At 48.7% G+C, this 23,129-nt stretch overlaps 1 protein-coding gene across 1 annotated transcript; it reads right to left on the bottom strand.

Moving 5' to 3' along the window:
• Positions 1–384: 384 nt before the first annotated feature.
• On the bottom strand, positions 385–22,897 carry TDRD10 (tudor domain containing 10). The gene is made up of 12 exons (XM_033093470.1): positions 22,810–22,897; positions 21,099–21,171; positions 18,562–18,685; positions 17,955–18,025; positions 17,189–17,345; positions 4,595–4,628; positions 4,183–4,276; positions 3,264–3,411; positions 2,875–3,020; positions 2,499–2,653; positions 1,003–1,073; positions 385–802 (listed from the first exon to the last, which is right to left on the bottom strand). Exons 1-12 carry the CDS (start codon positions 22,895–22,897, stop codon positions 770–772), a joined length of 1,194 nt encoding a protein of 397 aa, XP_032949361.1. The 3' UTR covers positions 385–769.
• Positions 22,898–23,129: the final 232 nt, after the last annotated feature.

The following is a 23,129-nucleotide window of genomic DNA, read 5'->3' as shown; positions in this document are numbered from 1 at the left end:
TACCAAAGGATGAAACAAATAAAGTTATTTAAATAGTTTGGCTCTAATAAATTATTTAAAGAAATAATGGGGGTCCACATTCCTCTGACATAAATGGATCTGAACACCACCCATTCTCAGAGAAGTGACAGGAACTTCCTCCACTTTTCTTGTCACACCTAATGCTCTCTTATGACCTTAAGTGTAGGGTTCAAATGACATTACAAAAAAAAAAAAGCACCACAGCCATACCATCCTGAATCAATTTTGTTCCCTCCCCTAAGAAGGCTAGAAGAAACGAAACAAGCTCTTTCAGGGCGGGGCCCTACCCGTCGTGCCAGCCTCCCCATGGCTAGAAGGGCAGGGCTGGGAAGGCCAGCTAGACAGCAGTTCATCACCCCAAAATCGTGCAACATGCCAACATTTATTCACCACGGTGCTGGCTCACTGCTGAAATGCTCCCACCTGATTCTATGATGCCAGGAATGCCAGGAGAACGAAGCAGTGGGCCCCTCCATTCCCCAGCACCTGGCATCAGGAGAGACATACACAGCCACCTGAGGCTTTCGACCGCGTGGGAGCTGCCTGTGTTTGGTTCCAGTGGTCATGCTGAGTGGGGAACGGGACACACATGACAAACAGACTTCACTCTTTTCTGAGAGGCGAGCTAAGGGTAAAAGCAAATGGGAATGAAATCGATCCCGGGGGCACCAGTGTGGCCTTTGTCACCGCAAGGCCTCGAGAGCGGAAGGGAGACGAGAGGGCAGGGAACATGCCGGTGGGAGCCACGTTATTTAAACTCTTCAAACTTCAGGATGTGCGACTGGAAGAGAAAGAGAAAGTCTCCGTGGGAAGGAAGGACCGCCCCCCGCCAGGCCACCCGACCCCTCGAGCCACGGATAACACTGGTTTATTCTAAGGGAATGCTGGGTCCTGGGGTTCTGGCCCAGCAGTGGCCTGCGGCTGAAACCCCTGGGGTGGGCGGGGAGGGAGAGTGGCCGGGTGAGATACAGGGGCACTTACCTCCAAGTTCAAAGTACCAGTGATTTTCCCCTTGAGGATGCGGTTGATCACCTGACATGAACTCAAAATGCCTGCAAAACAGAACGACAAAACCTTGGTGGCTCTGGGTCAGGTGGCAGGGTGGGGGTGGGGGGCAGGGAACGAGAGGCCAGGGTTGCGGGAAACTGCTGGGGCGGCAGACCAGCCCTACCAACAAGTCTCTGCGAGTCCGTGCCGCTCGGCTCCCGGCTGCCAGGACAGAATGAGATGATAAATGCTGGGGAAGGCGGAGGGCGCGGCAAGAATACACAAGGAGGAGGCATTACTACTGTCGCTAAAATAATTACAGGCATCTGGGATTTTACGCTCTCTAATGGGAAAATCTGGGGACAGGAAACGGTTCACTCGACCCTGCTCTGCGCATGTGGGCTGGAGAAAGGCAGGTCAGCAGCAAAGACGCTTTTGCAGGATGAGCCAGCGTCCAGATGCTGGACGGAGACACGTCTGCCCTCACTCAGCTCCCACCACCCTGCCACCCCCCAAACCCTGGCCCCAGACCTTGGCTCCATCCCCAGCTTTGCCATTTTGTTGCTATGAGACGTGAGGAAGCTCCTGTCATTTCTCTGAGCCTTCCTTTCCACATCATACAGAGAGGACACTGAACAGCCACCTGCCTGCCCTCTCAGGGCCGACTCAACGTCCACACGGGAGCTGAGCATACCCCTGTATCTGTGTTGGGCACTCTGGTCTCTCGGACAGACTGGGAGCTGCCCTTTGGGGCAGGGGGCTCCCCTAACCTGGGTACCCATCAATACCCAAGCAGTCAGGCTCAGCCAGCCTGTAACTCCGGAGCTGGCAGGGGTGTGAGTCCCACTCTGGGCAGCAGGGGGCCTCTTCATGCAGTGACCCAAGATGACCTCTGGGTGGCGCCCCTGACCACTGGGCACCATTCCCCCTGCCTCCCAAGGAGCCTTGGGGTGGGCAGGCCTGGGTGCGTTCACCTCCGCTTCTCCTTCTGATCCCCCAAAGCATTCTTTCATCCTTTCACAACTCACCTAGCCTCACTCTTGAGAAGGGGCCCCTCCACTTCAAGGACATGGAGGCCCCGTCAGACGACCCTGAGTCCAGTGCTCTCACACCTACCCCTGGTTTTCAAAATCCAGTTTTCTTCTGTGACAGAATCCTTTTCCAATAAAATCTTCAGCAGAACTCGTGCATAAAACATGACAGCTGAGCGGCTCCGGCAGGAGCAGGGGTAAGACGCCTGCCTTCCCTCCCTGCACCCAGACAGCTCAGCTTTTGGGGCAGCACCTGTTGGGGCCCAGTACCCAGGTGTGAAAACTAACAGTGAAGAGGTGGCTCTGCAAAGGGCAGGCAGATGCCCAAAACGGGTGAGATCCAACGAACAGAGCTGGAGGCACCGAGGCCTGGCTGCCCTCACCACGCCCCACGAGGTCCTGGAGGCAGGCAGTGTCCTGTGCCGGAAGTCGGCAGGGCCAGGCCGGAGGGTGTCTTACCTTCCTCCAGCATGAAGGGCTGAGTCAGAGGGGGGATGGCCCAGAAGTCGTCACTGTCCAGGCTGCGCAGGGACTGCACCGGGATGGTGGCCAACTGGCCAAAATCGATGAACATGACCACGGCCCAGCTGTCCACACGGTCCACCACCCAGCACCTGGCCGGAGGCGGGGATTGGGAAAGGGGGTAAGGAAGGTTGTTCCACCCCGTCCTGGACAAACAGGGCTTCAAGGTCGAGGCTACGAAAAGCAGAGCTCCTTCTGCTTTTCCCCTTCCTTGGGTGGGGAAGTGATGAAAATCAGAGATCTCGAGAGAGGAAGGAGCAGGAGAGAATCCAGAGTCGGGAGGAAGGAAGAAGGGGCCCCGCCTGGCACACACCTGTTCCAGGCCCACCCGTAGTCGCCCAGGTGATGCTCAGCCAGGCCACGGGTCCCACGCTGCACGACTGAAGGCTGCAGGTAGGGCTGTTGCTCCTCAGCCACGGCCAGGGCACCAAACAGCGTCTGCATGTTCTCCTGCAGGGTCTGGGGATGCCACACACACGGGGTCACTGCCTGTATACGCCATACTTGTCTCTGCAGGTGTCACCCGCGGCGCCAGCACCGCTCATCTGCCCCAAGGGAACCAAAGGTATGACGAGGTGGGAGAGAGAACGAGACCGAAGCCAGGTCGTCCTGGATGCCACCCCTGCCAGGCCCGTCGCCACGCTGACCCCAGGAAGGTTGGTGAGAAGGCACCACGACCGAGGGCCACCAGCAAGCCCGTACCTCTGTGATGTGCATGGCCCAGAAGAACGGAGTCTGAGGGACGACACTGGTCACGAGCAGCCCGACCTCCCCGCCGACGTTCCAGACGGTGGCCAGCCAGTTCAGGTCTTGGAAGCATTCCCTCAGCAGCAGCACCAGGAAGGGTCCCCTGGGGACGAGCAGCGCAACACAGAGGGGGTGACGGAGTGAACGAGGTGGCCGACACCTGTCCCGGAGGCCCAGGCCAGAGAGCCACCCTGAGCAGGAGGGTCAGGTCCACCCCCTCCAGATGGGGACGAGACAAGTGCGTAACGCAGGGGTGCAGGGTGGGAGAGTTTGGGAAGAGACAGTCCCCAAAACAGAGACACCCCAGGGAGAGATGGGCCAGAGCCCTTGCTGGGCCGATGTGAGCCTGCCAAGCGCTTCTGGAACCTCCACACAATACCTGTTGGGCTGTTCCCAACCCAGGACACCTGTCCAATCCCCCAGTCACGCCTCCCTGTGTCTAACATGTGCCAAATTTCACCCACCCAGTCCGATAACTTGATCACCTAAGTCACACGTGGCCAGCAAGGTGAGCCAGCTGTGCTGAGAAAACCAAAACCACTCATCCTGTAGCATCTGAACTCAGAGGATTCTGGTGCCCTCTCCCTGCCCTCCCGACATTAAAGGTGGTGCCCACTGCTAAAGCAGAACATGGGGACACGATGATCTGGCGTCCAGGGTGGGGGACAGTCACAGGCCTTCAGTGTACAACAATGGAAACACTTTTAGGTGCCTGTGGGTCACAGCCTCCAAGCCTGTGGGTCTGGCGCAGGAGTTCCTGAAAACTTCACTCCCACACCGGTACCAGCACTCCCCCTCCCCGACCCCTAGGGACCCAACGATGTTATGTTTGCCGTCCCCATGTGCTCTGGTGGCCTCGCCACACCTCGCTAACCTCATTTCCATGGGAACTGCAAAGACGCCGGCGGTCCTAGGTGTCTCTGGCTTCCAGGCGTCACTGTGAGTTTTAGGGATGAACCGTGTACAAGCTGGAAAGCAGAAGATGGAGTCTTGGAGGCACCAGAGCTGTCCCTGGAGGACTGTGCCCCCTCCCCCGCCCCAGGCCCTGGCCCCACCCTCAGAGGCAGGACGGGATGGGCCAAGAGGCCACATCCCTTCTTCTCAGCCACTAGATCCTCAGGTGGGGAGAGTGTGCTGGGTAAGTTCTTAGTCAAGAAAGTGTCCTAGAACAAAGGATCATTGCTACACTGAGGGGCACCCAGGGGACAAAGCTGGAAGGGAGGCTGGGAGAATTAGTCAAGGCTGCAAAGACACGCCCTGGGAACAGATGGCAGGTCGGGCCTCACCGGTGATTCTGGCCGATCCTGGACCGGGAGCCTTCTGCAGAACCGGGGAGAAAAAGGAACAGTGTCACTTAGGCACGGCAGTGTTGCTTTTGTTGATTTACAAGTTGAGTCACTCCAGGTGGACCTGGAAACAGTGTCAACAGCCCCTGTGCTGACACGGGCTTTAGTTGACTGGGGACACCTACCCACTTTCTCCCTTCTCGCTGGGATCTGAGCGAAACAAAAAAAAGATGCCAGAAACGGGGTCGGGGGGGGGGAGGGCTGCAGGGGTGCTCCGTCAGGGCTACAGTTCCAGAAGCTCAGGGCTGCTCAGCCTGGGGGGTCCCTGCTGGCACTTCTTGGAGGAAGAAGTGCAAATGGTTACTCTGGGTGCGGGGCTGCGTGGAGACAGGAAGGTCTGGCGCCAGCCCCTCACTAGAGCCCGGCAGCCCCCCAAGTCACGTGGGCTTCCCTGTGCCCCGTTCTCACCAGGAAAACCCTCAACCCGGCTAGAGGCCCCAAGGGCCCTGCTCTGGCCGCCGCCCACTCGGGAAACACGTCTGACCACCACTGCCATGTGGACCGATGCTGCAATCCCACCACAAGCCCAAGTAAGTTTCCTGTTTCCTCTCCTCTCGGAATGGCCTACTTCATGCTCAGACCCACCGCGCCCCCAGCCCACCTCAACCTGGCGAACTGGCGTCTCCATTGGGTCAAACCGGACACAGGGGCACGGGGGTCCCTCATCTTCTCACCTTGCAAACCACCAAACTCCCCGCCACGCACCCCGAGTTGTCCCTCCTGTAACCTTGGCCACTGTGTACCTGCTCTGCTGGCTCTGGGTCTCGTACCATCTCACCTTGTCAAGGCCAGCTGCCCTGCGGTCACACCCCTTCTCCCTCACCGCACCCTGTGTGGACATCTCCCACCAGGAAACACGCTCTGCTGTGCACGGTTGTCAAGTCCCAGGATTGACCCCACATCCCCTCTAGCTGTCACCTTTCTCTGTCCCCTTCCTTCCAAGTCCTGTCGAGAGTTCTCTCTACGTCCACACCTGGCGTCATCCCTTCCAGCCGGGCCTCCCTGAAACGGCTCTGCAGGGGGTCAGCAGTGACATTCACGTCACCGAACCCTCATGTTCTTGCTTCTGGATTGACTGGTGGTGTTCCACCTGCTCCCTCTTTCCAGAAACACTTCTCCTGACATGGCATGCAGCTGGTTTCCATTCTCTCTCGCTGGCTGGCCCTTTAAATGAGCTCAACCAATAAATGCTGGCACACCCCAGGACAGGACCTGGTCCTCTGCTCCCCGGACCCCTCTCCACGGTCACCTCCAGCTCTGTGGCCTCAGGAGTCAACAGTACACCGCAGTCTCCCAACTCCACATCTCCAATCATAACCGCTCTCTGGAATCTAGTTCAAATACGGAGACGCCCACTTCACAGGACAGCTAAGAGGCCACGAGGCCATGTGTCTAAAATAGAGCCTCCCGGCTTCCTCCAGGCGAGTAAATTACATCCAGAGCTACCTAGTGAGCAGCTCAGGCCACGTTCATCTTGCTCCCTACGCCCAACTCGTCAGCACGCCAAGTCATGTCTTCCTCCAAACACCAGAACCCACGTACCCCTCTCTATCCGCGCCACCCCAGGCCTAACTACTGCCACCTTTCTCTAGGACCATAGCAAGTGTGCAAAGAGTGCTGCTGTCACACTGGCCCCCATACCCAGTCGCCACCCAACAGACATGATCTCTTACGAACAAACATCAGGTCACCTCACTCCCGATTAAAACCCTCCAATGTCTTCCCACCGTGGCTCCAGATCAAACCCAGTCTTCACTGCGGCTGCCACGAGCTGACCCTCCTTCCCTCCGCGCTCCTCTCTGCCCACTGCCCCCTCATCCCACCCCGTCACACCGTGGGGCACTGGCAGGTGCCCTCGGCTTGGAATGTTCTCGTCTTCGCAGGATACGATCTGATCTATCACTTCTTCACAGAGGCCTCCCTCAGAGCCATCGAAAGAAGAGACCTCTCACGCTGCATCACCTCACCTCATTTTACTTCTCTGCCTGGCACGTGTTATCTGGCATTTTCTTATTCGTTGGATTACTGTATGTCTCTGTCCACTGGAACATAAGAATCATGAGAATAAGAATCACACTGGTCTTTTGACAGTTACCTGGAGACCGCCGAGGTCGCCCTGGGGCCTAGAATGGGGCCGGGTGCCTTCTGGGCTCTCAGTAAACAGACATATGTTGAATGAATGGATGGATGGGATAGGTTAGTGGATGAATGGAAGGGAGGGAGGGAGGGAGCGAGGCAGGGAAGCAGGAAGGAAGGAAGGGAGGAAGGAGGAAGGGAAGAAGGAAGAGAAGGAAGGAGGAAGGGATAGATAAGTGGGTGAATGGAAGGAAAGAGGGATTATGAACTCTCGAAGCCTGGGTTTCCTCCTCTGTACCACCAATCCCATCTGCACTGACGTGAAGATTTAGCTGGGCTCGCATCTGTCCGGGACACGACACACAGTAGGTGCTCAGTAAGTGGGAGCAGGATGAGTGACTTCCTCCCGTCATTAAATGAGTTCCCGCAGCACCGATCAGAATGGAGCCTGCCGTGGGCCCTCGACCAGTGGGCTCCCCACCGCCGGCAGCCATGAGACCCAAGCAAACCTCCACGTGAACCCCTCTGCCCCACCCCCGTGTCCCTACAACAAAGCAAAGTGACAACGCAAACAACTGTCCTCTCCTAACCACAGAACGTGCCTTTTTATTCAGACTCTCCTAGGACCGTTCTAAACACCAACACGAGGACCAATTATCAGCAGCGGCTTCAAGCTAAAAATTATTATTGATACAGAGACATTCGAAACCACTTTTGGCCTAATTATTATTCCCTAAGGATTTGAGAGATAAATATAACGAGCCGATTGTGACAGTTTGTGAAATTAAGTTTCGGAGGAAGAGCCACATAATTCTCACCATAGCAGGCCCGTCACCCAAAAACAAACCTGAAATCTCAGGACGCGCGCGGAACCCAGAAGTGGCCACCTGGATGCCACCGAGATCAAGGCGGCATCTCAGTGTCGGCCCAAGCAGCCGATTTAATTAATTCTATTGTTGCCACAAGCACAGTGGCCCAGATCCATCACCAGCTGTCAACAGTCTCTTTCCGTGTCCTGGGACACTGCTGCCAGCTGGTCAAGTATTCTACGGCGTAGCCCGCTCCCGAATCATGCTGGTGAGTCTGAGCCGTGGGAAAGCAGACAGAGGGCACACCAAGGTCAGTGGCCAGGGGGCGGTGGGACGGGGGGGGCACACCTGGGAGAAGCTCTCGTGGGGGCGAGCTTCACGTTCCACTCAGACCAGTGGCCGCTTCCCTCCCTGAAGCCTCCAAGCCACTCGCGGCCACACCCGTGGACCGCTGCTGGTCACTGTGGGCCACCTCTGTTTAAGGCCCTGACCCTCCCCAGGGAACCGCCACCTGAAGGAAACACCTGGGGGAAGGTGACGTTTACAGCGCTAACCGCCAGCGGCTCCCCTCTCACCCAAGTTACAGCCCTCACACTTCTACGTGCCACACACAGAGGGACAAAGACCAAGGACGCAGATCCTGTTCTCAGGGAGCCCCCATTGGTGGGAGTCGCTCCACCAATATTTACAAAATATGTACGTTCCACACATTGCCACTACGATTAGTAAACAAACAGCTACACCGCGGGACTGGAAGAGCCATGAAGAAACACCAGGCAAGGAGAGGGGAGGAAGCGTGGAGGGTGGGGGGTGACAGCTGAAGGAGACCTGAATGAAGTGAGAAAAGCCAACCACTGCAGCTGAGCCTCTACCGTTCTCTTCTCTAAAACAATTTTACTACAAAATATTCCAATTCATAAATCCTCTCCCCAGAAAGCAATGATAAAACTTGACGCAATTGTCAAAAAAACACCCGTTTCGGGGCGGCCAGGTGGCTCAGGTGGTCAGAGCGGGAGCTCTCAACAACAAGGTTGCCGGTTCAGTTCCCGAGTGGGATGGTGGGCTGCGCCCCCTGCAACTAAGGATTGAAAGAAACGGCGACTGGACTTGGAGCTGAGCTGCGCCCTCCACAACTAGACTGAAGGACAACGACTTGGAGCTGATGGGCCCTGGAGAAACACACTGTCCCCCAATACTCCCCAATAAAATTAAAAAACAAAATAAAAACACACCCATTTCAGGACTCTGGAAACTGGCCAGAAGCATATGACAAAATTGAGAGCGTCTATTAAAAAACAACAACAACAGCCCACGGGTCCTTGGAGACAAACAGTGGGAGTCCGCTGTTTCAGTCTGGAGCTTCTCACACTCCCCACTCCCAGCTCCCCCCGCTGACAGTCCTACCAGGGTGAGCACAGCTATGAAAACCAGGGGCGGCTGACTTCATTGGAGCAGACGGTGGAAAACCCCACGAGCCTGGGTGTCGCCGAGACCCGCCAGCCCACGGCAGGCATATGGGAAAGGCCAACACTGCAGCCTGAGGATACGACCTGGGGGCTTTTTTGCCTCCTTGTCTATAAAATGCCTATTCTTAGTCTTGTCCAATTTCCTATCAGGTTGTTTCCTTTTCTCATTGACTTTCGGGAGTTTTTAACGTTGCTTTTCCAAAATATTCTGGATCTGAATCCAGAGGCGAACACTTTTCCTGTAAAGGACCAGAGAGTGATGGTTTCAGGAGTGGTGGCCCCCTGGTCTCTGTCGCAACTACTCAACTCTGCTAATGTGCGAAGACAGAGACAATAAGGAAATGAATGCGTAGGGCTGTTTTCTAATAAAACTTTATTTGCAGACACTGAGATTTGAATTTCATATGATTTTCATGTGTCGTGAAATAGTATTCTTTCGATTCCCCGGCCCCCACCAAACCAGCCATTTAAAATTGTAAAGAAAGACCTTTCTTAGAACTTCCACTCTGGGAAGATGGCACACATGTCCCATTTCCTATTCCTTCTGCAAAGTACAACTAAAAACTCAACGTTACACATAAAACAAATATAAGATGACTTTGACCTTGGGACCAAGGAACGACACGGTGACGAGTGTCTCGGCTTTCCTTCTCGCCTTGTATATGGACTTAGAACCGAAGAATTCAGAAACACCAACAGGCTCAGACAATAAAAGCCCCAACAAAATCCTGTTCTCTTTAGGCAAAGGACCAGAAAAGGGACAGCCTAACATGACCGGAAGCTTCGAGACAATAACCACTCTACTCTAGACACAAATGTACACACACAAATGGCCCCACGTCCGTGCACACCAGCAAAGACGAGCAGGGAGCCTAGACTTTCAGCCTCATGAGGCTGTGAAGAGTCACCCCAACACCTCCACCCCACCGTGTTACAGGAGGCCAAGTAGGCAGCCAGGAATTTCACCCCCGAACCAGTATAAAACCAGCCCCCCACCCCACAATCCCCACCACCACCGCTGCCCCTGCCTGCGGTGTCAGTAGAGACCCCTTGGGAAGTCTGGACTTCCACACCCACCCAGCAGTAATAAGAGAATAAAAAAACGAGGTACAGAGTAAAATATCTGCCAACCACATATCCAAGAGAAGACTAGTACCTAGAATATACAAAGAACTCTCAAAACTCAAAAGCAAGAAAACAATCCAATTAGAACATGGGCAAAGGAATGAAAAGAATTCATCAAAAAAGATACACAGATGGCAAGAGGCACATGAAAAGATGTTCAACGTCATTAGCATTAGGGAAATGCAAATTAATACCACAATATCACTACACACCTATCAGAATGGCTAAAATAAAAAACAGTGACATCAAACGCTGGAGGGGATGCCGAGATCCCCTCAGACATTCCTAGCAGGGATGTAAAACGGTTCAGCCACTCTGGGAACAGTTTGGCTCTTTGTTTGAAAAGCAAACGTGCAACGACCATACCACTCAGCAATTGCAGTCTGGGCCATTTATCCCCAAGAAACACACAAACTCTGTACATGAACGTTTAGCAACGATATTTGTAATAGCCCCAAACTGGAAACAATCGAGAAGTCCTCCAATGGATGAATGGTTAAGAAAACCATGGAGTAATACTCAGCATTAAAAGGGAATCAACGCAGTTGGTATAGGCAACAACCTGGATGGATCTCCCAAACATTATGCGGAGTGAAAAAAGCCAGGCCTGAAAGCTTACACACCGCATAATTCTATTTATATAACATTCCTGACGTTACAACAGTATAGAAATGGAGAACAGATTAGTTGTTGCCAGGGGTTAAGGAGGGGATGGTAGGGAAATGTGTGTGGCCATAAAAAGGCAATATAACGTGTGTTCTGCATGTTTTGGAGAACAATTTTGATAGAAATGGCTACCTTACAAATAGGCTCTCTTGTTTTTTAGAAAATAAATGATATTAATTCATTGCTATTAGTTTTTTAGTTATTGCTTTGCCTTGCAATGGTCACATATGAGACGTGTAAAATGTGCAAATGCCAAATATTAATTGTCAGTCATGTAAGAGAAAATTCTTGTTGATTATCTCCCTAGGTATTTCCTAGAATAATCAACAGTTTTAAGGTTGAAAGATGCTTTAGAAATTATCCAATCCAAACCCCTTTTTTAATAAATTGATGGGAGTTAAGAGGCCCAGTGAAATTGGTATAAATGTATATATTTAATAAAGAGTACTTGTAAAAAAAAAAAAAAGGCAACATAAGGAATCCTGCTGGTGACAGAAATACTCTGTGTGTTGACTATCCACGTCAATATTCTGGTTGTGATATTGTTTTGCAAGATGTCACCAATGGGAGAAACTGGGCAAAGAGGACAAGGGATCTCTTTGTAAGGCTTCGTACAACTGCATGTCAATCTAAAATGATCTCAAAATATACAGTGTAATGGGGGGGGGGGAAGCATCCTTAGCTTGCCGGCAGCATAAAAACAGGTAGTGGGCAGGAGCATTGGAACGGCTGGCCAAAGTCTGCGCACCCCTTTCCTGATCCTTTGTTGGTCATATTACTGCAAATATCTTCTCCCCGTTTTTAGCTTGAATTCATCTTCCTTCATACTATCTTTCAAAGAAGATAAATTCTTCATTTTAACTCATCCTTCTATTCTTTTTCTTTATGCCTTAACAAATTTTATTCTACTCTGAGGTCATAAAAGTATCCCTTTACGTTTTTTTTGTTGTTGTTTTTTTTGAGGAGGGCGCAGCTCACAGCGGCCCATGTGGGGATCGAACCGGCAACCTTGGTGTTATCAGCACCATACTCTAACCAACTGAGCTAACCGGCCACCTCTCTACATTTTTTTTCTAAAAGGTTTAGTTTTGCATTTCGCATTCCAGTCTCTAGTCCATCTAGAACTAAGGTTGGAATTTCACATTTTTCTACATGAATAAGCAATAGGGTGTCCATTCTTTCAGCAGAGATCTACGACTCGACCAGAATGTAGTTTCTGCATCTGCATGACCTCTCTGTGGGCAATTATATTCTACGTGTTACTACATCCCTAGCATAATATTACAACGTATTCTGGTAGGGCAAAGCCTCCCATCTTCCTTTTCAGGAAGATGTGTCTTAAATATTCGTAGGCTTTTGGGCTTCCATATAAAGTTTAGAGTCAGCCTGTCCCATTCCTGAGAAAACCTGTGGGAATTCTGATAAGAATTATACCGAATCAATAGATCAATTTGGGGAGAAATGACTTAAATAATGTTTATTGCGTCTTCCTATCCATGAAATTGGCACTCTCGTTCTTCAAGTGTTCCTTAAAAATTTTCAATAAAATTCAATTATTTCCCCCAGATAAGCTATGCTCACCTATTATTGGACTTAGATACCTTAATTTTTTAAATTGCTCTTGCAGAGGGTATATTTAAAAAAATTAATTTTTGCTGATTGTTCATGGCAAATATAAATACAACTGATTTTCATATACCTGACATTATATATCCAAGCTACCTTGTTAAACTGTTATTCCTAATAACTTATATATTAACTTTTTCTACATAAAGAAATATCATCTGTACATACTGACAGTTTTGTTTCTCTTGTTCCAAAAATGTATGCCTTTAATTAATTTTTCTTGTCTCACTGGACAAAATTAGAACCCCTAGTATATGCTGAATAAAAGGGGTGTTGGTAAGTGTCTTTACCTTGTTCTGGGTTTTTTCCCCCTTTTAAAAATTTATTTACTTGTTTATTTATTTACTTATTTAATGTAATTACTTTTATTTTTTTTAATTATTTCTTGTTCTGATTTTTAAAGAGAATGCTTATAACATTTCCCCATCAAAATGTTTTCTGTAGCATTTTGGTAGTTAGTCTTTGTCACATTAAGGATAACCTATGTCTAGCTGCTCAGAATCTTTATTTTTTAAATCATAAATTAGTGCTCATTTTATCGAATGCTTTTGCTGTGTCTATTCAAGGTTACCATGTGGTTTTCATCCTCTAATCTGTTAAGGTAGTGAAAGACATTTATAGTTTTTCTAATAGTAAGCTGCTTTTGTATTTTGGGGGGAAAAAAAACAACTTGTCATGATATACTACCATCATTAGCCAATATTGACCTTATCTTGCCAATATTTTGTTTAGAAATGTTGCGTGTGTATTCATGAGGGAAACCAGCTTGCATTTTTTCCTTTCTTATGCTGTTCTGTCTGGTTTGATATAAAGGTTATACTGGCCTCATACGGAATGAACTAGGGAGTATCTTTCTGATTTTATTCTTTGGAAGAATTTATATTATTGCAATTTTCTATTCCTTGTCAATTTGGTAAAATGTACCTATAAAACAATCCGGACCCGGAGTTTTCTTTGTGAGAAGATTATACACTATGAGTCAGCTACGTTACGGTTATAGGACTATCAGAGCTCTCTGTTTTAAAAATGGTATATTTTAAGAAATGTGTCCATGTCTTCAAATTTTAAATTTATTACCACATTATCTTTTGTTTTAACCTGCTGGATCTCTTTTTCATTACTAATATTAATTTATGCCCTTTTTTTGATTAATCTTGCCAAAGATTTTTCTATTTCATTGATCTTTTTAAAGAATGAAATTTTGGCTTATTAATACCTTCCATTAATACCTTCTATTGTGGCTTTGTTTTTTATGCTTTATTAAGATATAATTGACATATATAACTGCAGCTTTGCTTACAAATTTTAAATTTAAAAAAATCTTTTAAAAATGTTTTAAGTTTTCCATCTGTTCTCTCTTTGGGTTTTTACTTTTTACCTACTTCTTCAATCAACTCTTAGCTCACTGATCTTCAACCTGTCATCTTTGCTCATTTAAGCATTCAATACTATCCATTTCTGGTCTCACTGTATCCCACAACTTTTGCTGGAAACTATATTCCTATTGTTTAGCTCTACGTATTTTTACATTTGTTACGATTTCTCCTTTGACCTATGTGTTGCTTACTCTGGAATGTGTTTTTAAATTTTCAAATGTATAGAAACTTAGGTTACTTGCTTCCAATGTATGTTCCTGGGAAAATACACCCATCAGAAAAGGAAGCAAGGTGGGCCCCACAACAATGTCTAGTGTTGTTGAACTGACTCCCCCACCCCAGACGACTCTAACACTGGACAACATACATGAACTGATCACTTCTGGCACCGACTAATGATAGGAGACAGCAGAAGGCAATTTGCCTGAGAAAAGGAACACACAGAGGTGGAGGTGAGGCCACAATCACTCTGGCCTTGAGCCTGGGGCATTTTTCCAACCACCACAGAGGGAAGCAGAGCTGGAACAGTCAGCAGCAGTCTCTCTGGGCAGAAGAAACACAGATAAGAAAGAGTTTGGGTGTCAGGAATTTGTGGGACAGGGGACCAGAGAGGAGGGAGCCACAGAAAAGTCCCAGAAATTGAGAGGCTCCTCTCAGGTCCTGGGTTGAATCCTAAGTTGCCCGTGTGCAGGGTAAGTTTTGGGAGGGCCTTCGACAGAAAAGCCGCGGTAGGGGGTGAGGGAGAGGCTGCTGAGAGGGACACAGGTGTCAAAGGTCTCATGGCGCTGGGGAGACAATGGAGTTCCAACCAGCCTGAGTGGAGAGACCTTGGTGAGCACCTGAGACCCTCTCCTGAGACCCTGGAGAGCCAAGGCTTAGGAAAAGGATTTTGTCCAAGAACTAACCCTCAAACTGAAGTATACCAATCCCAACAAAAAAACTCAACTTGAATAAGATCAAAAGATTGGCTAGTAATTTCATTTTTGCTAGAAAAAAAATTCAACACTATTTAAAGAACATAATATAAAATCTCTACAATATAACACTCATAATAGCCAACATACAATAAAAAATTACTATATTTGTAAGGATGCCTTGACCCATAATCAAGGAGGTAAATGTCAATAAAAGCAGTCACAAACAACCCAGAAGATGATTGAAATTGGCAGAAAATGATTTTCTAACTATCATAAATATGTTAAAGATCATAAAAGAAAAGATAGATACAATGCGTGAAAAGATGGAAGATTTCAGCAGACAAATGGAAAAACAAATAACTAAATGAAAGTTGAAAAATACACTACCTAAAATGAAAAACTCATTAGATGGGCTTAATACCGTGTTTCCCCGAAAATAAGACCTAGCTGGACCATCAGCTCTAATGCATCTTAATATAAGAGGTCTTATATTAATTTTTGCTCCAAAAGACGCATTAGAGTTCATGGTCCGGCTAGGTCTTATTTTTGGGGAAACACAGTAGCAGATTGGGCATAGCAGAAAAGATTAGAGAATTCCAAGACAGGTGAGTTTGGAAGAGTGGGAAAGCTGTGATGGAACACATATTGAGACCCGTTAACAAGGTGGTGTGAACGTCTTCAACAGCTCGGAGGGCAGCTTCAGAACGGGCAGAGGGCTGGGTTCAACTGGGAGTGGAGTTTTGCAAGATACGACCTAGTGAGTTAAGGACGCTTGAACGAAGGTAGTTATAACTATGGAATCTCAGCTAAGTAGGGAAGTGAGAGGGAGTCAAGAATTGTTGAATAGTGAAGAAATGGTGGGTGCAGTGGATTTAGGGTCCTAATGTGTCTAATCATTGGGCTTGAGAGACTTGCTACTCAAAATGTGGTGTCAGGACCAGCACCACCAGCACCGCCTGGCACTTGTGCAAATTCTCAGGCCCCGCCCTAGACGTACTCACTCAGTTTTCCTGTGGGTGGGGCTCAAGCTGTTTAACAAGCTCTTCAGTTGATTCTGATGCTATTAATGTTTGAGAACCACTCTTCTAGAGTAAGAGAGCTGCAAAGAAGCGGGGAGGGACAGCACAGGATGCCTGAAATGGATATTCTGGAGATGTTCGGTTATGAGCAATGACAAGGTCTGAGATATAGCTAGGGGAATGAGAAACTGTGACCGAATGGAAAAAAAGATCATTAAAAATAGAATGGTCCGGACTCTCAGACGGGTCATTCACATGGACCCTGAATTTGAGTGATGACAGGTGAGAAAGACAGTGAACCAGAAACCGAAGTTATCAGTGAATCAAAGGGTGTGACAGAGAAAACGGTGGTAGATGACTGCTACTGAGGTCAGTAAGTAGCACAATGTGACAGTCTGCTCTCCAAAAAGCTACGGTTTAGAGAAGAAAAGTAGTTTGGAACAAGCAAGGGGGCCACCTCTGATAATTACTGTGGTGATTCCAATCTACCTCTCAGCTTCTCCGGCGACAGCTGACCCTGTTGTTAACTGCCCGCCAACATGCGTTCTCTCCTTCCTCACTGACAGAACCCCAAGTTTAGCAACACTATGCCTATTTGAAAAACGACATTTCCCAGCCTCCTTTGCATTTAAGGCCATGACTTGCCGTTTTCTACAAGAAAGCTTGTAGAAAAGTGGTCAGGGCTTCTGAGAATGTGCCCTTTATGAGGACCTAGGCCGCCTACTCTTTGCCTGCCTGGAACCCTGACAACGTCATGGGGTTCCTGCCTCCTGAATTCTTCTACAGGAAAAAATAATAGCTAACGTGTTTACGTCGTCAACATTCGGGTTTCCTTGTATATGCAGCCAAGTCGAACCCTAACAATTCAGACACTGAAGTGGGATTCTCTGCGCCTGGTTCAGCTCTCCGCAGTGAGAATGGGCCCAGCTCCCCTGAGGGAAGCTCCTGGAGGTTAGTGAGGGGCCCTCCCTTTTCTGTCCACAATGGCAGCCCCCACCACGCACCACCCCACCATTAACTGTCCCCTTCCCATACCTCCCATTTTGGCAATATGTCTTCCTGCCAAGAACGACCAAATTTTGTTCACTTCTGTCTTAACCTCACCCCAGCAGCCAGAACAAGGCAGTGCAAGCCACAGATACTCATTACACTACCTTCAACAGGTAGAAGGGATATTCCCATATCCCAGGTTGAACAAGCCCCGAATGAAGTGCCTAATGACCCTTTTTGTCCTTGCCAAAAATACGGCCTTCCGTTTCCTTAAAAACTCCAAGTCTCCTGTACGGGACTTTGCCCTTGACTGTCAAAGGTCATAAAAGTGGCCTGATTTCATCCAAGCCCCCGCCTGCTCCACAGTAAGACCAGACTGAAGGAGGATGAATAGAAAGCCAGGTGGGCCACGCTCTGGAGAGGGAGTGCAAAGCTACCAGAGCACGGAGAGGTGGGACACATACCGGCAGCTCCCGGGGCCTTTCGGCCATGTCAGGGGTCGTCTTGGGACAACTTCTATTGGAATTCACGTACAGTTTTCGTTTGTGGAAGAACCTCCCGTTCAGCTCCTGCACTGCCAGCGCCACTTTCTGCACGGAGCCCAGATCCACGAATGCAAAACTGGAAAGGCAGGAGAGGGGCAGCTCTGAGCACATGCAGGGGAGAAGAGGAGGGGGGCCAAGTCCAATGCAGGTAGTCTCTTCTCCTCCTCCCCTGCAGCCATAGAGCAGGGCACTTCCAGATACACAAGCAAGTGGGGGGCTGGCTTGGGTTGGGGGTCTGGGGATCGGAAGACGTGTGCCAATTGTCACTATACACCATATGGCTCTAGCTTTGGGCTTCCTTCATATGACTCCCCGCCAAAGTTCAAAGCACTTTTACCGCCTTGGAAATAATAAAGGGAAAATATGAGGAGGTCCAGTTTGCAGGGGTAACAAAGGCTGAGGGAGGTAGGGTCACTTACCTCCTATCAAAACACAGAGCAAGGACATATTACCAAAAATAAACCCAGGTCTCTGGACTCCTAAACCAAGGCTGTATGGACAAAACAGTACTGGCTGCCGAGTCAGAAGGTTAAATATGGAAAAGGGGTCTCCCAGATGCCACTTTGCCAAGAACAGTGGGTATGGATTTGGGAGCTGATGAGCTAGTCTGCAACGTCAGTGCAGCAGCAAAATGGACCAAGAGGAAAGGAGCTGCTTCCCAAAGAAAACAAAGATTCATCCATACCATTTGCAGCCACTCTGGACTTTGTGGACGTGGAGCGGGCTGAAGTCCTTCAGAAGGTTCCGAATATCCTCCTACAATGGCAGGGTTTAAAAGAGAAAGAGACCCAGAGACAACACTTACAGCCAGGTCTCAGGGCTTTAGCTCTCCAACCAGCTAATCTGTGATCAACTGAACACAGACTTAATGAGGGTCTGTGATTTGCTGTGATTTGCACCTGAGGGTGCCAGGTTTTGTGCTAAGTGATGCAAATCCAGAGACCAGAAAGATCCGAGCCTTGCCTTCAACGGAAGCTCAGCAGTCCAGTGGGGTTCCCGACAAGGCAGTCAAGTACACAGACCATCTCACCCATGGTGACAAATTCCACACGAGGAAGTACAGGCAGCTCCGGAGCACACAGTATGGGTATGATCCCAGATGCGGAAGGGAGGTGGTCAGGGCGGGCTCCCAGGAGGAAGTGGCTTTTCATTTATTAGAAATCTAGGCTATCTCGCTTTCACCCCCACCCGGGAGAGGTGGTCTGCTTTAACCACACCTCCTATGCGTGTCCGACTCAGTCTTGTGTTCACAGAAACCTTCCTTCATTTCTCTCTTCATGCCTTCAACAGACCTGCAGCAAACATGTGCTACGGGCAAGCTTTACGCTGAGTGCCCCAGTAGATACTGATGTGAACTCAACATCAGCCTTGCACTCAAGGAGCTTCTCGTTTAGCGGGACATACATGAGGCTTGTCCTACCGATGGGGCAGAGTGAAGCCTGAGTGGGCAGCGCCCTGAGAGTGGACATCTGTCTCTGGTCAGCTCCCACCCACCACCTTCTATGCAAGTCTCGCCTGCCCCCTTGCCTCACTGCAGCCTGGCCTGCAGCGCCCAGGGATAGGGTCGCCTGCCCCCTTCCTGGACACTTCTCCACCCCATTTCCAGGCCAATACAGAAAAGCTTCCTCAACAGCAGCCCGGGCCCAGGGACCAAAGGGCTTGTGGTTCACACTTTCACTGAGGGCCCAGCTCTTCCAAGATTTTGCCTTTGCAATGGCGTCAGTTACCACGATCCTCCTCGCGCAGACCCAAGGTGTCATGTCCTACCCTCAGATGGCCATTGTAATCCCAGGCCTTTGGTTTCTGAGGCAAAGACCCAAGGCATTGGCCAGGCTCCTGGTTTGCAGTTACCTGCTTCTTTCGTGCCCTCTCAATTTTCCTTACATTCTTAGATTTCAGCTACTCGTATGCATTTAAAAAGTGATGTTTCTTATATGTTAGCCTCTTTTTCCAACTGTTTTCTTGTGAGACAGTTTTCAGGTTATCCTTCTGTCATAATTATGGAAACAGAAGGCATTTGAAAGTTTTCAATCCATCTGGCATCATGTAGGTGAGTATACTCAGCAAAAACAGTTCCAGAACACTGGTGAGGGAAGAAAGCACACTCGTGGGTTCAAGAGTAAGTGACAGATTTCAAAACTCACTACAAAGCTACAGTAAGCAAATGCAGTACTGGCATAAATAGATGTACAGATCAATGGAACAGAGAGTCCAGAAATAAACTCCTACATTTATGGGCAATTGATTCTCGACAAGATAATTCAATGAGGGAAAGAAGAGCCTTTTCACCAAATGATGCCTGGGACGAAGGGATATCTACATGCAAAAGAATGAACCTGATCCCCACCTAACACCATACACAGTAACTAATTCAAAAAGCATCACAGGTCTAAATAAGGGTTAACACTATAACCTCTTATAAGAAAACATAAATCTTTGTGACGCTGGACTGGGCAACGGTTTGTTAGAGAGGACACCTAAAGCAAACACAAGCAACCAAACCAAAAACAGAAAATTAGACTCCCTCAAAATTAAAACTTTTTGCACGTCAAAGGATAATATAAAGAAAGCGAAAAAACAACTAAATGGGAAAAAAATATTTGCAAATCATATCTGATAAGGCACATGTATCCAGAATATATATATATATATATAAAAAAAACCCTCTTATTTACAAGTCAATAACTAAAAGACAAATCAAGTTAAAAAATGGGCAAAGGATTGAATAGCTACTTCTCCAGGGAAGGTGTACAAATGGCCAACAAGCACATGAGAAGATACCCGGGAGTCATCACGCCAATGCCAATCAAAACCACCACGAGCTACCACTTCACATCCACTAGTGCCGCAGTGAAAAGACAGGGTTTTCACAGGAAAGTGGGGACACTGGAATCCTCCGACATTGCTGGTGTGAATGTAAAACAGAACAGTTGTTTTGGACAATGGTCCGGCAGTTCCTTGAAAAGTTAACCACAGCGTTATCATGTGACCCAGTAATTCCCCTCCGACGTACATCCCCAAGAGAAGTGGAACATAGGTTTACACAAAAACGTGCACACCAGTGTTCAAAGCAGCATTATGCATCGTAGCCAAAATGTGGAAACACCCCAAATTGTGGTATATCCATGTACTAAAGTATTATTCAGCCATAAAAAGGAAGGAAGTACTGAGACATGCTGTACCTTGGGAGACACAAAGTAGATGAATGGTTTCCAGGGGCTGGGAGGACGGAGAGTGGGGAGGAGGGACAACTGAGGGGTGTGGGGTTCATCTGGGCGGTAATGAAAACGTTCCGGAATGAGTGGTGATGGTTGCACAACCTCGTGAGTCCATGAAAAACCACTTAATCGTACACATTAGAATAGTGAATTTGACGATATGTGATTTATATCGCAATAAAAAATGTTACTACAATGAAAAGTGGGGGGAAAAAAGATGCTGGCTATTGTTGTTGCTGTGAGTAATAAGTCATCCTTTGTCTCTGCTCCAAGACTTTCCTCGTCTACCAACAACCCTGAAACTGCCGCAGGCAAATGTGTGGGTTTGTACACAGCGTAAAGAAGGTGTTCTTGACGGGGCATTAGGGTCATCATCAGAAATTCCCTGTTCAAATTCTACTCCACTAGCTCAAGTCTTTCTTATGGGGCTGGTCTGAGTCTGTAGGTTGAAAGAAAGCCCTGTGGAGAAGGCTGCTTCTTTTTCCTGTGAGGGGACAAGGACCAAAGTCCCCCACCCACTGTGTGGGCAGCAAGGTCAAGCAAGCCCAGCGCTGGACTTTGAAACAGGGCCTAGGGAGACAGGTGGCAGAGCCTCCCAATGCCTTGCCTACCCCCCGGGCACTGCAGGAACCACCTGCAGGGGCTCCTGTACCCATTTCACTGTAAATAAGAGGTTGTACCAGCCTGCCAAGAAGGGGAAGGGAAATCAGTGGTCAGCCAGGAGTTGAATCCATGTCCGTTGCCCCCAAGTACCAAGCCACATAATAAGACATGTAAAGAACTCACCCTAAGAAAAGAGGGACCTATTTTTACATTTTTATCTGACAAAAAGAAGAAAATGGGATTGGAGCGCAGAATGAAGCAATTCATTTTGACCCAATAAATGAAATCATATTCAATCAAATCAGGTGCCAAGAACCCCCCCATCCCACCCCTTTGATCGAATATGATTTCATTTATTGGGTCAAAATGAATTGCTTCATTCTGCGCTCGAATCCCATTTTCTTCTCTGTCAGATAAAAGCCTAATAGGTCCATCTTTTCTTAGGGTGAGTTCTTTACATGTCTTATTATGTGGCTTGGTACTTGGGGACAACGGACATGGATTCAGCTCCTGGCTGGCCCCTCACTGGGACTTCCTACAGCCTTAGCTGCCTCATCTCCAGGATGGAGACACCACTCACCACCCAGAATTGTTAAGAATTTAACAAAACCACACTAATGAAGCTTTGAGCCTGTTTCCTGGAGCATGATTGATAATTAAAATATAGCGTGCGGTGCAAAAGGAGTAAGGTACAACTTGAGCAGAGAAGATTGGCAAGGGGGCACGGAGACCAGGACATTTTTGGAAAACGTTTAGCACAAAGCAGAGTCTCCACAAAAGTTAGTTTCGCTCATCTTTCTTCCAAGATTCAACTCCTTGAGTGCAAAGACTCGGTTATTTCTCTTTAAGTACGCTGAAGTTCAGCACATTATTTTACACATAGCAGATGCTCAACAATAAAAGTCAGGGGATGCTTCAGTTTGGTAGATTACATTCCGTTTTCCTTTCCTCTGTACTTCAAATGCACTTACGACACAATTTAAGTACTTATGTTGTTCTGCAATTATTTCTGGTTTGTTGGTCTGACCTCCCCGAATAAACAGCAAGATTCCCAGGGTGAAAAAGACTCTTGTCTACGTTCTACTCTCTGAGTATGCAGCCGACGGACCCGACTGGTTCATTTCAAAGTGAAATGGATGCCGACTTCTGGCTGAGAGCTGTGAGCACTGAACCCTACTAACGCCCCGTCCTAAAAACAAGCTGCGTCACTGCAGCCCCACCATCCACCCACCGTGATAAGTGGGGTGACTAACATGGGATGAGCAGGGGCTAACCAAGCTGGACGCTAAAACCAGGAAGGTCCAAGACAAACCGTGATGGCTCGGTCAACCTCGTCACCAGCTGTGACCGCCTGCACGTCCGTAGCTCTGAGATGTCTTTACACACCGGTAAGATTCAGTGACTAGCAGATTAGGAAGTCATATGGGGGAGACCACAGAAAAGAGGCAGCTGCTCAGAGGGTAGGTACCTCAGAGACGTCCAGAGGGAGATTGCCGACATACACCTCGGTCTCTCTTTTCTTGAATCCTAAGAAAAACAGCCAAAAAAAAAAAAAAAAAAAAAAAAAAAAAAAAGGCAGGCATAAGGTTAGAAGATTCAGAGGAGTCAGAACATGTGATAAGTAACACATTTTCTTCGATGTTCTCTCTCTCTCTCTCACGCGCACACACACCAGTCCTCCCCTCACGAACCGTGACTGGTTATACGCTGCTCCCTCACTCAGCGAGCACTGATCCATGCTGTGGAAGGGAGCCAGCATTATATCACTGGCTTCGAGGCGGGAGCTCAGGGTCCGGGACAGAGTCATCGGCAGAAATCCAGAGCTTTCCATGAGGTCTTGGGCAGTGTCAGGACCAGGGGAGTTGTGTGTCAGAGTTATTTAAGGTGGAGGAGGGGAGGACGGGTGATGGGCAGTGCAGGAGGGAGGCTGAAGGGAACCCAGGCAGAGGGGCCAGTACACGCAGAGGCACGGAGAGAGGTGTGGGCAACCGCACGCGGTCAGGAGAGCCAGACCGTGCGTGGGTGCATGGCGAGAGCAG

The sequence above is a fragment of the Rhinolophus ferrumequinum genome, chromosome 22, assembly GCF_004115265.2.
Source record: "Rhinolophus ferrumequinum isolate MPI-CBG mRhiFer1 chromosome 22, mRhiFer1_v1.p, whole genome shotgun sequence".
NCBI classification, from domain to species: Eukaryota; Metazoa; Chordata; class Mammalia; order Chiroptera; family Rhinolophidae; genus Rhinolophus; species Rhinolophus ferrumequinum.
This window is presented reverse-complemented; position numbering and strand designations above follow the sequence as displayed.